Source organism: Megalobrama amblycephala, linkage group LG16 (genome assembly GCF_018812025.1).
Source record: "Megalobrama amblycephala isolate DHTTF-2021 linkage group LG16, ASM1881202v1, whole genome shotgun sequence".
Lineage (NCBI taxonomy): Eukaryota > Metazoa > Chordata > Actinopteri > Cypriniformes > Xenocyprididae > Megalobrama > Megalobrama amblycephala.
Window position 1 is genome coordinate 37,665,893 of NC_063059.1, and position 16,637 is coordinate 37,682,529.

Sequence of the window (16,637 nt, forward strand, 5' to 3'; positions counted from 1 at the left end):
CAATCACAGACTGGCTTATCCACCTTGCTCTCTATTGGCGGGTACAGAGCTCTTTCTATGGCTCTGGGCGGGTATAACACGATGACGTCTCTCGCACGACCGTCAATCCAATTCCTTTTAACCTCTCAACGATGGTGAATGACTTCTTTAGTTTAGCAAACAAATTGCTCGACTGAGTGTAAATATCACTCACTTTCATGTTTTTTGCACAACCTGCAAAAATCGCTCGATGCCATTGCTGCTTCTGCAAACCGATGATCAATGCTACGAACCAATACAAACTAAACCTGTCTGGAGTTTTCGCATCGCTCTGCAAAAGTACGTCACCCGGATCGTTGATCTGATTGGTTGAAGGACTATCCAATTGCGTGACTAATGCTCGTTGATCACGCCTCTTGTGCAGTAGGAAATACATAGCAAACTCCCCAGACCAATGTTCAATTTTAAATTGAGCTTGGTCTGGTGTTAGCCAGACAACCCCTGACTGCTTTGTCGGACAAAATGGTGGATTCAGCATTATGATTGGTTAGATCGCCTGTCAATCAAACTCCCAGCGAAGGGTCAATTGGAAGCAAGCAGAGTCGGGCTGTTTCTAAAGCCACAGTGTCATCTGTTGTTAAAAACTAAGCTCAGAATAGATTTTAAAGAGAGATTCGTGATGCATTCGGAAAATATCAGAATCTATCCGGAATTTCTTATTTTGCGATGCATCGATTTATTGTCCCAGCCCTATTGGATTGTACCTAATTTGGACCCAAATATTGTAAATAACCAATCAATGACCTGCTCCAGAATGGTCTTCCTCTTCTTGGAGTCAGTGACAGCAGAGAGCTGCATATCTCCCATTTTCTTCATCTTCTCATCCATGTCGATCTTCTGCTCCAGCTTTCGTATCTCCGCCCGCAGCAGACGCACCGTGTCCTCGCGGTGATGCTGCCGAGCGAAGGCCGCGGCGCAGGCTGAGTGGATGGCAGTGATCCAGTTTTCAAGCTCTGTCTGACTGCAAGTCTACAGAAAGAGGTGAGGGGTCAAAAGTTAAAAAGCATATTAACATACTACTATGTATGTATACTGTGCACGGTAGCCAAATTCTCTGTATGCAAGGAATAGCTGCTATTCCACCTGGTAAATCACAGCATCCCACAATGTAATGCACTCAACTTGACTTTCCATTCTCAGAGTGATAAATAAAGTTATAAGTAGCAAATAGCTGAGAGTTTTAACTTTCTGTTTTGGACTAAAATGCAAAATAAATGTCACATTTGTTTTTTGGCCTTGACAGCAAAGTAGCATACTACTGTTAATTTTGACATAATGCACACTGTAAAAAATTACATACATGCATTTAGCAGATGCTTGTATCCAAACTGACTTCGTAAGAGGAACAAATGCAATTTGTAAAGAGTCAACAATAATCATAATACTCAATACCAGGTTTATTAGGCAACTAGATAGTTGTATATGGTGTAATATTATGTTACTATTCCATTCTGAACATAATAGTGACTCAAATATTTATATATGAATCTCTCAGTTCAGTATTAGTATATGAAAAGTGGTTTCCACAGGATGTTCAGTTACCTGAAACAGGAAGGAGTCTCCAAGCGAGTTACTCAGGCAGAAGACGAAATCTTTTTTGGGGTGTTCTGGGACGGCCTGGACGATGCTGTTCTCAGCCCACACTGCATGTTTAGGGATGCTGTTGTGATCGATGCCCGATCGCCCGTCTGTCTCGTAGAAAAACAGAGTGCATCCTGGGAGGACAAATGAAAACATTCACTCAAGCATCATAAAGTAGTTAATGTGAGTTCAATTAACACTGCAGACTGAGTCACTGTTTCCAGGGGAACGGGAGCAGGATATCCAATAGATTGGAGTTTTACAGCTTTATTGATTGAATTCTGCTCTCCAGTGGCCAAAATAAGAAATGCAGCACTGCTTTCTTTAATAAAATCCAATATAATGTGCAAAGACTTATTGAATAGTTTTTTTCAGCTTTGATTTTATTTTGTTTTCACACTGCTGGAAAAGATACAGAGCTTTCTAACATCAATACTCTCACACAGTGTGTATCAGTTACATCGTCAAGGACCCAGTTGGAGTCAGTAAGATTTTTCTTTTTTTGGAAGGAAATTAATACTTTTATTCAGCAAGGACATATAAAAGTCATGTTTTTTTATAGAATACTGTATTATTTATTATAAATTATTTATCCGAGCACATTCATTTGCCTCTTAATCTTTGATCAAAATAACTTCCTCGCCCTCTTACAGCTCATCTCTTCTCTGATGATATTTATTGGCACGAAGGCGGGGCAACCTGTCAATCACATGAGATCCACCACTAGCAAACCACAACCATCCAATCAATTCCCCATGGACAAAATCAAGCCCCACCCTACATTTGTTCTTGTTCGAGAAGCAGTTTCACTTGGATTTATGTCACAATAAGTAAAAAAGGCTATTGCAACTTCAGTTTCATGCCAACTTTGAATCAAATCAGCATATTAGCATGATTACCGAAGGATCATGTGACACTGAAGACTGGAAAATATATACATATATTCACAGAAAACAATCATCTTTTAAATTGTAAAAAAATGTCATAATATTACTGTTTTTACTCCTATTAGTAGCTGAAAACATCAAATTTGCCAAAATGTGTCAGAGGTGACTAGTGAATGATGGGCGTTTTAATGCTGCAGATCTTTTTCTGGGCCTACCCACATAACACAACACAACAAACATAATCTTCCCTTTCTCTTTCAAACGCTTTCACAGGAAGTTGCAAAACCTGTTTATGGTGTCAGGTAACCGCTCACATCTTTCAGAAACACCACACACACACACCTTTGAGAGACACCCAGTAGCTCTTCCACTTGCGGCGAGGGGCGAGCTCCACCTTCTTGCTCTTTTTATGCACCAGGAAGTTTTTGACGGCGAGGCGTCCGGCTTTGCGCACCGTACCCTGTACGGCGGCCACGTTCAGCAGCGGGTCCGTGTGGTAGGCGGAGCTCAGCGTCACGCTGCTCTGCTCGTCGCTGAACGCTGAGCTTCTCTCCTCGGGAACCTCCGCCGGGCTCACGTTCTGCTCCAGCTCCTGACGGAAGTTCTCATAGACACCCTGATCAGAGACACACAGATCTGTTATCACCGTACAGATGCTAAACTGCATCACAAACGTACAAATAACATACAAATCGCTTGTCTACCGAGTACATTTGATCATAGTTTGTTCTTAATGACAACATAAAATAAAAATGAAGAGTTTGGTTGCAAAACACGATAAACGCCAATTTTTACAAAATTGAGTTTCCGACCAAATTTCAATATCTGGTCGGTATTGAAAAGTCATTCATTAATTTTGCGCAAAATGCAATATCTGTCTTGTTATTCTATCATGTTTAAGAGATGAAGATGAGGCACTCGATTCGGGAGGAGGAAAAATGCCGGCTGTTGCTTGTTTCACGACAGCATCAAACTTCTGTCACGGTCCCCAAAACTGAATCATGGACAGTTTTTAAAAGCCGTTTTTAATACCAATGTGCTCGGCAAAAGTGTTTATTTGAACCGTGCAGTGGCGGCAGATACTCTTTAATCGGTAATGAATGACAAACAGAGACATAATTAATTTATAACATTAACGAGATGACTTGTTGAATTCATTTTGGGAGCGACGACTGAATGTATTTTTAGTCAAATGCCTGTATATAAGATTAGTATTGACAAAGTTCAGAGGCTGTCATATATGTGAATCAACTTACTTTGTTGTGTATTTTCAATATGAAAAATAACTTTTAGATTGATATTAATTGCATTTTGAAAAAAAAAAAAACCGTCATGGATTTATTGCATTTTGGGAAAAAATAATCTGTTTTTATAATAAACCTTTTAAAATCAAAATGTAGATTTGAATTTTTCATTTTTTTATAACCAAAAGATGTACGGAAGAGGATTAGGGCCAAGCAATAATAAAAAAATAAAACCATCTCAAGATTAAAGTTGTTAAATTTCGAGAAAAAACTCGTTAAATTTCGCGAAAAAAGTCGAAATAAAAATTATGAGAATAAACTCGTTAAATTACGAGAAAAAAATCGTTACATTTTGAGAAAAAAGTCGAAATAAAATGTTGAGAATAAACTTGTTAAATTACGAGAAAAAAGTCGTTACATTTCAAGAAAAAAGTCAAGATAAAATGTTGAGAATAAAGTCATTAAATTACGAGAAAAAAGTTGTTAAATTTCAAGAAAAAAGTCGAAATAAAATGTTGAGAATAAAGTCATTAAATTAAATTAAATTAAATTAAATTAAAAAGAATATCTCTGAAATATCTTAACATTTTATTTATCAAAATGTCATATAAAACTATCCACCTTATTCCTACGCCCCATGATGCTTTGTGCGAATTATGGGAGTAACTTCCGTTAAGCTGTAAACAGTCAGTGAAAGACTCGCTCTATGAACGCAATAATACTTTTTATTTTTAAAATGGGACAATGAGATGACATTATTCTAGTCACCTTTCAATCATTGAATATTAAAAGGACATTTAAAAGTGTAAAAGCATCAACAAGGTACTTTCAACAGGCCATGAAGAAGCATGATTCTTTCCACAGCAATAACGGACAGGTTAAACATAACTATAGTCATATATATCTGTATTATGTAATATATGTTGCCTTAATAAAAATGTTCATGAACTTCAGCATTGCGTGATACTATTTCAAAGTGATTTCCGTCATTTTGACAGATAATAAATTGTATTTACCTGTGAAAACAAACGTGTGGCTTTGAGGAGGAAAACAAGAGATTCTTTGTGTTCCAGTGAATTATTAATGGGATATATCGTAAATTATATCGGGAGAACAGACCACAAATGTGCAGTATATGTTGTCCTTTTTCATACTATTACAGCGATATGCAAAGAGACAAAAGAAAATAATCACGAGGATAGAAAGCAGCGACTGAAAAGAGCTCTTGCCATAGATATTCTTGTTATAACATGTTATGTTTAAATACCAAGCATTATGTTATTCTCATGATGTCTAAAAATAAAACATGAAAGAAACATTGACAGCTCATTCAGTCAAACTGACAGATAAGCTTTATTTGTAGGGCAACCTTATGATTTGAAACGATTTGTTTCAGTCTTTTTGAATGGAAGTTCCCCAAGCCGGAAGTGCAACCCATAATTCAAAACACAGTAGGCTAGTCAAGAATAAAGTCAATAAATTGTATCTAAAAAAACAATTAAAAACAATAAAAATGACGTAAGATGCTAGCATTGATGTGTATCAGTTTTTACTGATGTTCGTATGGAACATTTTATAACAGAAGAACTGAAGTAAACAGTAATAAATCATTTTGCCCACCTGTGTGCCGTCTGAGGGCCCCGCTCCAGCCCCGCTGCTGCTCCCACTGTCGCTCCCGGTGAAGGCGCCCCCTGCTGACGTGGAGTATACGGAGAACGACGCAGACATGGTCTTGTAGCGGCGAGCCTGATGCTGAGACGCCTCGCTGTCCCCCGTCAGCCCATCGATACCGCTGTCCTCATAATCGCTGCCGTCTCCTGCCGTGACATCCTGAACGCACACAGGTAGAAGGTCAGTGTGAGATTCAAGTACTGCATAATCCACTTTTCAGAGTTAGTTTGATTTCGACAGACTGAAAGAAAGATAAAGACTAAGATAAACGTGGCTCTTCTGCAACACATCTTCATTCCTCCTACCTGCAGCACGTCTTCAGAAGCAGTGGACGTGCTGAAGTGAACATGTTACAGACGGTGACGTCAGTCTGAGAGACCACAGCACTGTCTGAACCGTGTGTGTCGAGTTATAGTGCTGTAAACTTTACTGTACAATACCACACTGTACTGCTGCTGGGGAATGATGGGATATTACCCACCAAACCCGGCATCTAGCGGGAGTCACATGACTGGACTGTGCGACCTGGCATGCCATTCATCTTCACCGATGGTGCCTCACAGGGAGGGAGAGTCACAGTGATTTTCTGGTTTTATCTTTTTCTTTGTTGCTCTAGCAAAGACCTACATGTAACTGAAACACTCGTGTATGTATATGCAAGAAATATAGCCAAAAATACATCTAGACCTCAACTCTCTCTACCTTTCCTCCTCATTCTCTCTCTCTCAATCACGTTCCTCTGTCAGTTACAGCTCATTAGCATGACAAAAGAAGCGAGCTGTTCTCACAGAAGTCTGACTCCAGGATCTGGATCATCAGGAAAAAACAACCACCAACATATGGACAGTGTGACAGTCCACTACCCACAATGCACTATGGCTGTCAACACACGTCAGAGAGGATGACAGTTAGTACGTCTATAGAAAAGCACTGTTGTGGTACAATAGTACAGTGATGTTACAGTTTTTTTCAGTCGCTAACAAGCATTGTTCACACAGTCAGCGAAACAGAAGTCAATGCAGACCAAACTGTGAACCATTTTTCATTGCTTTCAGACAAAATGCATTCAGTGACCACACTTTTCCCATTCGTACTCCACAACATGCTAAATACTATGTATTTTCAGCACATTTTTCTAATGCTAACACACTGCATTCAAAATGATTAAAAACACATTCAAAACAGAATGATGGCAAATTCCAAGCATTTATGCAGTAATTATTTTAAAATATTCTCAGTTTTATAGCCAAAATTTAAAAAAAATAATCATTACAAGCTAATTACAATTTTAGCTGAAATTCCACCCAGGTGTTCTGCCTTAGTCTCATTATCATGATTTAGTATAAAAGGGGATACTTGTGGCCAAATGCAAGAGAGAGAGCAGACTAGAACCATCACTGTAATTCACTATAATGAGCAACTGCACATGTTGTTACAGTAATGTAAAGCAATGAAAAATGGTTCACAGTTTGGTCTACATTGACTTTTGTTTCGCTGACTGTGTGAAGAGTTTTGAAAATGTGGTTTCGGTATTGAACAATGCTTGTTATCAACTGAAAAAACTGTAATACCATGGTACTTTGATATATCATGGTATTTACAAGGTACTGCAATAAACAGTACATGTCTTTAAAAATGACTGTACATGTCCAAATAACCATGGTAGTATAATGGCATTATAAATATATAAAACATGAATACAATTGTATTTTTTATGTTTGGAAAAATATCAAATATAAATACTTTAATACATATTTTTTAAAATTATTTTGTATTTTTTTATATTTTATCTATAATTATTCAAATATTATTATTTTTTATAGTTATTTGTTTTTTTGTTTTTTATCTATAAAAAAATAAAATATAAATACCATTAAATTATTTGTTTTTATATACAGTCAAGCCAAAATTTATTCAGAACATTTCATTTAATTTCATCATATTTTATTACCATTTTTTTAAACTATAGTGAATAAACTGAATTATAATTTTTTTTTTTAAAAAATCAAAAAATAAATTATAAAAAAATGGTAATAAAATATGACAACATCTCAGAGTTAAACTGTGTCAGAAAAAAAATATTTTAATTATGTCAGTCAGATAACACTTAAGCAAAACATGTTCAGGTCAAAGTGTCTGAATAATTTTTGGTTCCAGATTTTTATTAATTTTACTGGTAGTCCACTGTATGAAGAATTTTTGGGTATAATATGTCACAGTTTACTTTATTTTTCTATCCTCACTTACATAAATGAACTATAGTATCCTGCACCACTAGTAAAAATATCTAGTGTCTTAATAATTTTTGGTTGACTGTATATAAATGTGTGTGTGTGTGTGTGTGTGTGTGTGTGTGTGTGTGTGTGTGCGTGTAAAATATAAATACCATTAATTTTATATCTATATATTATATCTATATCTATATATTTTATATCTATAAAATATAAACACATATATATATATATATATATATATATATATATATATATATATATATATATATATATATATTTTTTTTTTTTTTTAAATTATTATTATTATTATTATATAATTACCATTACATTTTTGTTAGTTTACACCAACAATTGACTGGGGTGAAATCTAGTGAAATCATAACACTGTCCGATGTGGAACAATAGTGGAGTTTGTGAACTGAACTCACACAAATGAGTCATTCATATGTACAGTCTCTCTACATGAGGAGATTCTGATGGATTCTGGGGGATTAACCGCAGCGAACATTCACAGCAAGACTGAAATTCCCTACGGTACACCTACACTAGCACAACATTACACTCACATTCACACAGCACACCTACAGGGCGTTCATTTTCAAAGTCTAATTATTCATTTTTTTCAGTGAGAGTTTCCAGTTTGAGATAACATAAGTATCCTCAAAGTTGTACAGAGTTTGACTTTATGTAAATGTCTAACATGATGTGGTGGTGACCAGTCGGAGAACAAGCAGTAGAGCTCAGATCATGTAGAAAAGGCTACTAGAAACAAATATTAGAGTGACTTAGAGATCGCTGTCAGTGTGTACAGGACCCACCTTCACACCGGTTTTGGAGAAGCTAGTTATAACTTAACTACACAGAAGCTACCATTTCAAAAGTACTTATCTGCACTTCACTTTACTAACATATGAAACCTTTTTCAGTTTCTGTTCTTGATCGTTTTCACTTAGTAAACTAGACTGAACAGGACATATTGCTTACATGCAGTCAAATCAAAATTTATTCAGACACCTTGATTCATAATTCACTTTATTCACTACAGTTTAAAAAAAAATGGTAATAAAATATGACAAGATCTCAGAGTTAAACTGTGTCAGAAAAAATAATCTTAATTATGTCAGATAACACTTAAGCAAAACATGTTCAGGTCAAAGTGTCTGAATAATTTTTGGTTCTAAATTTGTATCAATTTTACTGGTAGTTTTGGGTATAATATATCTAATATAATATTGCTATCCTCACTTACATAAATGAACTACAGTGTCCTGTAAAAAAATATAAAAATATCAAAAATGTCTGAATAATTTTTGGTTTGACTGTAGTTATTATATATATTTTAATTATCACAATCAAATGTTTGTGTAAAGTGACAAAAATATAATGGTATTTATATATTGTATGTTTAATAGATAGAATATAAAAATAAAAAATAAAGATAACATATAATGGTATTTATATATTATATAGATAAAATCTAAAAAAAGTACCAAAGAATTTAAAAATATATAATGTATTTATATTATAAATTTTTATAGACAAAACACAAAAAATACTAATTATAAAAATATAATGGTATTTATATATTTTTTATACTTATACATAAAATATAAAAAAAAATCTAAATAATTACAAAAAAATAACTGTATTTATATTTTACACTTTTATACTTATATTCTTTTTATTTAAAGTTTTACTAATTTTTATTACTAAAATTTATTTAAAAAAAAAAATTATTTCAGGTTTAATTTTAGTTATTTTAGTACATCAAGTTATAAAAATAAGAAATGCTGTCTTGGCGAAACGAACAGAAAATGTTTTTTTTTTATGGTTTTAGTTTTAGAATACAATAATATCCCTGAATACAACACAATTACATTATTTGGGGTATAAAATTGAGTAACATGGAGCAGGGACCAATAGGAGTCTAATAAGATTTCACTGTGGGCGGGGCTAGCCAAGCAAAACTCACCTGTATGGTTTGTGCCCGCCTCCCTTGCATGACTCCTTGATGATTGGTCGGTCCCTCTGACAGACAGTGAGACCGGCGGCAGGGCAGTGTGTACGCACCGTAGGCGGCGCCATCGTCCTCGCAGGGTGAGATAATTTTATCCTCGTCACCTTCTCTGCTTGTAGTGCCACCCTTGTGCCATTTGGCATAGCGTCCATGTGTCGGCCTGCAGGTGGGGCTCTTCGGTCCGTAGAGCTCGTCTAAAGAATTGGCGCGGGTCGAGTCCAGCAGCTCCTGAGCAGACGCCTGCAAACGGGCTTCACAGTCTTCGGGCGTGTCTCCGATCTCCTCCGTGCTGGTCAGGTGCTCCTGGCTCAGGTCGGATAAGGACACCTCCAGCGAGTCCTCCCTCCACATGTCTGCAGACTTGGAGCGTTTCTTCTTAAAGCTGGACCCCTCTTGGGAGCCGTCCCGTGTGTGCTGGACTTGAGTCGTGTCCTCTGGTGGCTCGGCGTCGGCCGGTTTGGCGGTGACGGTGTGGGACGCTGTGGGAGAATGGGCCGGATGATTGTGGAAGGACATGGGTCGGAGATTCATGGCCACGCGGTCCACCCAAATTGGACCGCTGAAGTCGGGCAGCATGTCCGAGTCGTTGAAGGGCTCCAGGCCGTGGTCGGCCAGCGACTGAGGGATGCTGGGAGTGCTGCTGGAGCGGGTGCTGGTCTCGGAGTTGCGGTGCTCCGGCTTTCCAGACGGCGTTCGGCGGGAACAATACGTCTGCTTGCTGGACAGACGGAGCGAGCGGGACATGTGCTTACGGGAGAGGTGCCGCTGACCGTCTCCATAGTAACCATGGCCGCCGCTATGACTTTCTGTGTTACCCATGGCTCAGTATCTGCAGCAGACAAAAAAAAAAAAAAAAAAAATACACAGATGATGAAATTAAATTTTAATGAAAATTAAGTGGATATTATACAGTACAGTCTAATTACGAATAAAACTGGTTCATTTTAGTGAATCATATAACATGTAGTTAAAGATAGATATTATGAAATTTATAAGTATTATTTAAGAAAGTAATACTTTTAAATATATGAAAATATGAATGAAATATATTAACACTTTTTTTAAAAATATAATTAAGGCCAATTATTGGATTGCATTTATGCTGCCTCTGAAAAGTAAAAAAAAAAAGTCTGTGTAAACAAACCTTTTAATGTATTTATTATTAATTATTATTGAAATATATATAAAATAGATTTATAAATTATTAGTGAAAATGTATTTTATATATATATATATATATATATATATATATATATATATATATATATATATATATATATATATATATATATTACTGTATATATACACACACACATATATATATATATATATATATATATACTGTATACACACACACACACACACATATATATATATATATATATACATAAAATAAAAAACAATTGAAATTAATATATAAACATTTTAATGTATTATTGAAATATACATAAAAAACATATTTATAAATTATTTTTGAAAATGTATATATATATAAAATGTATGTATGTATATATATATATATATATATATATATATATATATATATATACATACATACATTTTACATAATAAAATAAAAAATAAAAATATTTTTCCATATATACAATTGAAATTAATGTATTACACATTTAAAAAAAAATTCCATACAATTTAAATTTTGTTATATATATATATATATATATATATATATATATATATATATATATATATATATATATATGTATATATATATATATATATATATATATATATATATATATATATATATATATATATATATATATATATATATATATATATATATTATTTTTTCATTAATAATAATTAAAGCAAAAGGTATGTTTATATACATATTTATTTCTTTATTTATTAATTTTACTTTTAGAATTACATACTTTGTAAGCTTTAATATAATACATCACATATTCAAAAATAAAATTAATTTTGATATATTTTTAAATTAATTCTTAGTGAGATCATATTCACCCTGAATGAGTTTCACACGTGCATTGCATAGTGCCATTCATCGAGTCTGACAGGTACAGCACGACTGTTTCTGATATTACCTGCGGTGTGGCAATGACATCACAGTCATGATAGATTTCACTCTGCATACAGATCAGCTCCAACCACCATGCTGTTCGTGGCGTTATGGATGACTTCCAAAATCTGAAAAAAGAGAAGGCAAGAGAGTTATAAATTTGCTATTCAAAATTATCCAAACACAGCACTTTCTGAGGCGGTACAAGGGGAAACGCTGTTGTGGGATAAAATTAGACTAACCGCCGAGAAATATGACAGAATTAGAACTGAAAGAGCGATTGAAGAGATCCGCGGCTGCGGTCGGAGACCACACATGTTCAGGCGCTCTGGACAGCTTCAACAAACGCAAGATGACGGACTTCGCTCCGAGCCGGCACATGAGAGGCTGTGCGTGTGTGGTCGCAGATATATCAACCTGCGGTTACTGCTGCTTCCAATAAACAGCAGCATGAATGGAAATATATACACAATGAAATCCAAAAGACACATTTTTCATTCAGTAAGAGAGAGAGGTGGGTTAACACACACTGCTGAGTGTACTAATGAATAGCATGCTCGAAAATTATTCAGCTAAAAACAAACACCCCAGACATTTATATGCAGTGGAGAGACATGCACTAAATTTCCTGACACATACTGATCCGGCGGCATTAGATTCGCTAGAAACACAAAGAACTCACTCCACTGAGATTAGTTTCATGATTATTCTGAAGATTCTGAAGTAAAAAGCCTATTCATGCAGAATTTTTCACAATGGATCCCTTCATAGCGATAATCAACCATAAAAAATAAACAGTAATATCACCAGCTCATGGTCAATGAGGAATTGCAGCTCCAGACACATGACTTATATGTTATGATCAGTGTTGGGGAAAGTTGGGGAAAGCATTACAGTATTGTGTTACTCCCTAAAAAAGTAACTAATTGTGAAATCCGAATTACTTTTTATGGAAAATAATGTGTTACGTTACTTTTGCGTTGCTTTTTCTCACCTGGGTTGGACTTGCTTGTTTGTTTTGTGATAACAAAAAAGTTATTCTATTTTTGGCAAATGTAAAGGCCCTTTCACACCATAAGTGAAATGAAAAAGCCTCAGGTTGAAGGAAACAAAGACAAAAAATGAAACACAAAGACATTGGTTAATAAAGTGAGATTAAATACATAAAGTATATTTGTGTTATTTAACATATTTAATTAGTGCAGATTTGCGTAATATTCTGAGTTTGCATTTCACTATTTTTATTCATTTTGAGGAATACTGAATCTGTTTTTGTGCAAGTGAGATGAGTAAATGCATGTTCACATTTAGTCTAGAACTACAATAACCATCAAGTTCACACACGATGCCTCGGCACTTACTCCCAATTTCTTTTGTTTCGAATCAGTGGGTCGAAGCGTGTATCAAACTGGCAAAATCACGCCCCCGGTGGTGAACCATTAAAATTTCAAAATACTTATGACTTAAAGAAGCCTCATTTACTGAAATCACATGACTTTGGCAGTTTGATACACTCTCTGAACCACTGATTCGAAACAAAAGATTTGTAAAGCTTCGAAGCTTCATGAAGCAGTGTTTTGAAATTGTCCATCACTAGATATTTTTGAAAAGTCTTTATTTTGTTTTTTTGGTGCACAAAAAGTATTCTTGTCACTTCATAACATTAAGGTTGAACCACTGTAGTCACATGAACTGTTTTAAATATATTTTTAGTAGCTTTCTGGGCATTGAAAGTGTTAATTATCTTGTTGTCAATGGATGCCTCACTGAGCCATCAGATTTTATCAGAAATATCTTAATTTGTGTTCTGAAGATGAACGAAAGTCTTACGGATGTGGAACGACATGAGGGTGAGTAATTAATGACAGAATTTTCGTTTTTGGGTGAACTAACCCTTTAAACACCATTGACTCTCTCGCGTTTCATAACTGATTGTCGCAAGTTTGAAAATGTGCATGTCTCCATTTGATCTGACAAGACTTTTTAGCTCCAATCACAAAGCTATCATATCATTTCGGAAGATTTAGAATGTGGTTTTTGTATTCATATAGGATAGTAGCTGTATGCACCACTTTTATGATGCTTTTTTGGTTGTTTTTGGACCTTCACAGCCCATAGTCAAAATATGCTCTCAAGAGCTGCCCTGAAATAATTTAAAATATCTTATTCTGTGCTGCACAGAATACAGAAAGTCATACAGAATTGGATCAACATAAAAAGTGAGTAATTGATTAGAATTTTTATTTTATGGTGAACTATCCCTTTAAACTCAATCAACATTAAGGCCCTGATATACTTCAAGTGAAATCAAAGAACAAACTAGTGTGATGTCATTTCAAACCTAATCAGGCCAAAACGAAATTCAGTTTGAGCTCATTTTCTGGAGTTTGTAAAGATTGCTTTGGCTGGTAAACACCTTCAAACTACCACTGGCCCAAGGTGATGATGTAATACTTAGGTGTGGCTCTAAGGCTCCGCCTTCTTTGACGTCTAAATCTTCTCTGGTTCACTTCTTCTGTTCAGTCTGTCGAGGTCAGACGCGAGTAAAATCATGAACACACTGGAGAACTGAAGCTGTAATTCTAATTGGAAGACACTAACACTGGATTTTCATGTTTAATACTGTAAAGCTGCTTGCTTTAAAGCAATATATTGAATAAAGTGGTATATAAATAAATGTAATGTGACATGACTGGAGTGCTGAATTGCAGAGCTTGTGCAAACATATCCACGTCAGTAACATTCACTAACATTATACCACTGTGAAGTATTTCAAACTCTGTAAGCGAACAAAGAAAAAGAACTTCGCCAAGAGTATATCAGGGCCTTTAGTTTCAAGAAGTAAATCTCTGTGCTTCCTATAGACGGCAGGAACCAGAGGGATCAGTTTGGAGCTGTTTTAGATTCTCTCCTATCCTGTCTTCATTCTCTCTGTCTCCTGACTAACACACCAGAGCAGATCTGGGGTCTGTGTGCAGCGGAGCTGAGAGATGGTAGTGAAGGCTCATGACGGTGCTGCTAACTCAACTTCAGACTGAACCGAAGCAAAAGGACCAGAACGCAGAGTTCTTGTTTGGCACATAAAGAGCCCAGAAGCTGACAGGAGACATCTGAGGAAAGCGGAAACAAAACTAGGTAACAAGTATTTGATTTGCGTGCGTGTCTCATCTGTATCTCATTTCTCTCATTTTTAGCTATATCCTGTAGTAAATAAATGAATAGTGCAAAAAAAAGAAAGCTTTGTATTGTTTTCCAGTAATATTATCAATGCATCCATTAAATTAGATCAATTTAAATCAAAAGCAACATTTTAAAACAAGAAAAAAAATTTTTTTTTTTAAAAACTAATCTTAATATCATATAAAATAATTATAAAAAGAAAAAAAGTCTCCTATCTATGTACCTTTCTCACAGTCTCTACGTCTTGTTTGTACTCTGACCTCTTCTGTGGCGAGTCATAAAATGTGTCGGAATAATTCCATCCCGTTGCACGATGGCGCAAAACTCCAGGAAATGTAAACACTGAGAAATTCTCCTGTGTCTCCGTGGAAACAGGGCCAGCTCTCCACTGATGGAGTGGGGTATACACATGCTAGCGTAAACCATTAGGATAACACTAAAATAGAAGGTACTTGAACACAGGGCCAGCAACATCCCCGAGTGCTTGACCAAAGTTCTCACACTACAGCAGCTGAGAGCAAGTGTTCATGGGTAAAAAACATGCGAGTTCAGAACATCAGCTCGATGTGCCTGCAGGCCTCAGGCTGTGATTTAAAGAGCTTCCTACAACATCTGAACCATATATTAATAAACAAATGTGAAAAGGTTATAAAACAATCTTCCACCATCATGATAAATCTACTTCCAGTTAAAAAGAAAGAATCCTCGGATGGATGGATGGATGGATGGATGGATGGATGGATGGATGGATGGATGGATGGATGGATGGATGGATGGATGGATGGATGGATGGATGGATGGATGGATGGATGGATAGATAGATAGATAGATAGATAGATAGATAGATAGATAGATAGATAGATAGATAGATAGATAGATAGATAGATAGATAGATAGAGGCCCGGTTTCACAGACAGGGCTTAGATTAAGTCAGGATTAGGCCTTAGTTCAATAAGGGCATTTAAGTAGCTTTTATAAATTTGCCTTAGAAAAGCTACTGGTTTGCATATTGAGACAGAACAATGGCACTGATCTATTTTAAGATATGCAAGTGCAAGTTGCTTTCAGTTAAAACAGCTCAAACATGGATTTTAGTCAGGGACTAGCTTAAGCCTTGTCTGTGAAACCGGCGGATAGTCTCTCCTCTAAGTGAAGACATAAACCATCCCATGAGCCTGTTTAGCTGTAACTAATGGCCGTGTCGTGCCTTAACCAACACAAATCAAAACACACAAGCTCCCTCGACAGGGAAAATAACCGCTCTATATCACGAGACCATCAGGATACGTCACACTCACACACTCTCTGGCGGGAGCAGTCGGGCATGACCCGTTCATGGAAGAGCTGATGAATACTGAAGAACAGAGGAGGACAAAAACAACTAGATAACTGCAGTGGTCCTTCTGTGATTCAAACTGAGTGTATAAATATGAAACACCGTTTTTACATTCATTAGGGTTCATCATTTAATTTATCAGTAATGTTTTCTAAGTCAAGCACCACTGTTACTAGTACTCATACCAATGACAGGGTTAGTGATTTGAACAAACCTTTAACACTAAGAATTAAACTAGAGCATGTAACTCATGTAAGCAACTGTAAAGTAACATCACAGCAACTTCAAAATACATTCTAAAAACACTCAGAACACCATAGAAACACCTTAGCAACCACCCAGAATACCCTAGCAACTTCAAAACAACATTCTAAATAATTTACTAATACAATTGGGGGCTCGTACGG

General features: G+C 35.7%; 2 protein-coding genes across 4 annotated transcripts in view; one reads left to right on the plus strand and one right to left on the minus strand.

Annotated features, from left to right (window-relative positions):
* The window catches only part of LOC125248560 (NACHT, LRR and PYD domains-containing protein 12-like), a 1,264,817-nt gene that overhangs the window by 225,191 nt on the left and 1,022,989 nt on the right, over positions 1–16,637 (plus strand). The gene's annotated exons all lie outside the window — the stretch shown is intronic.
* Positions 1–16,637, minus strand: part of tiam1b (TIAM Rac1 associated GEF 1b) — a 109,313-nt gene that overhangs the window by 48,536 nt on the left and 44,140 nt on the right. For all 3 annotated transcript variants that reach the window (XM_048160512.1, XM_048160513.1, XM_048160511.1), the window contains exons 2-7: positions 11,740–11,842; positions 9,629–10,502; positions 5,372–5,581; positions 2,850–3,123; positions 1,582–1,754; positions 784–1,008 (exon numbers count right to left, since the gene is read on the minus strand). In XM_048160512.1, the coding sequence (XP_048016469.1) occupies positions 784–1,008; positions 1,582–1,754; positions 2,850–3,123; positions 5,372–5,581; positions 9,629–10,492 (1,746 nt within the window). In that variant the 5' untranslated portion in view covers positions 10,493–10,502; positions 11,740–11,842. The remainder of the gene's footprint in view (positions 1–783; positions 1,009–1,581; positions 1,755–2,849; positions 3,124–5,371; positions 5,582–9,628; positions 10,503–11,739; positions 11,843–16,637) is intronic.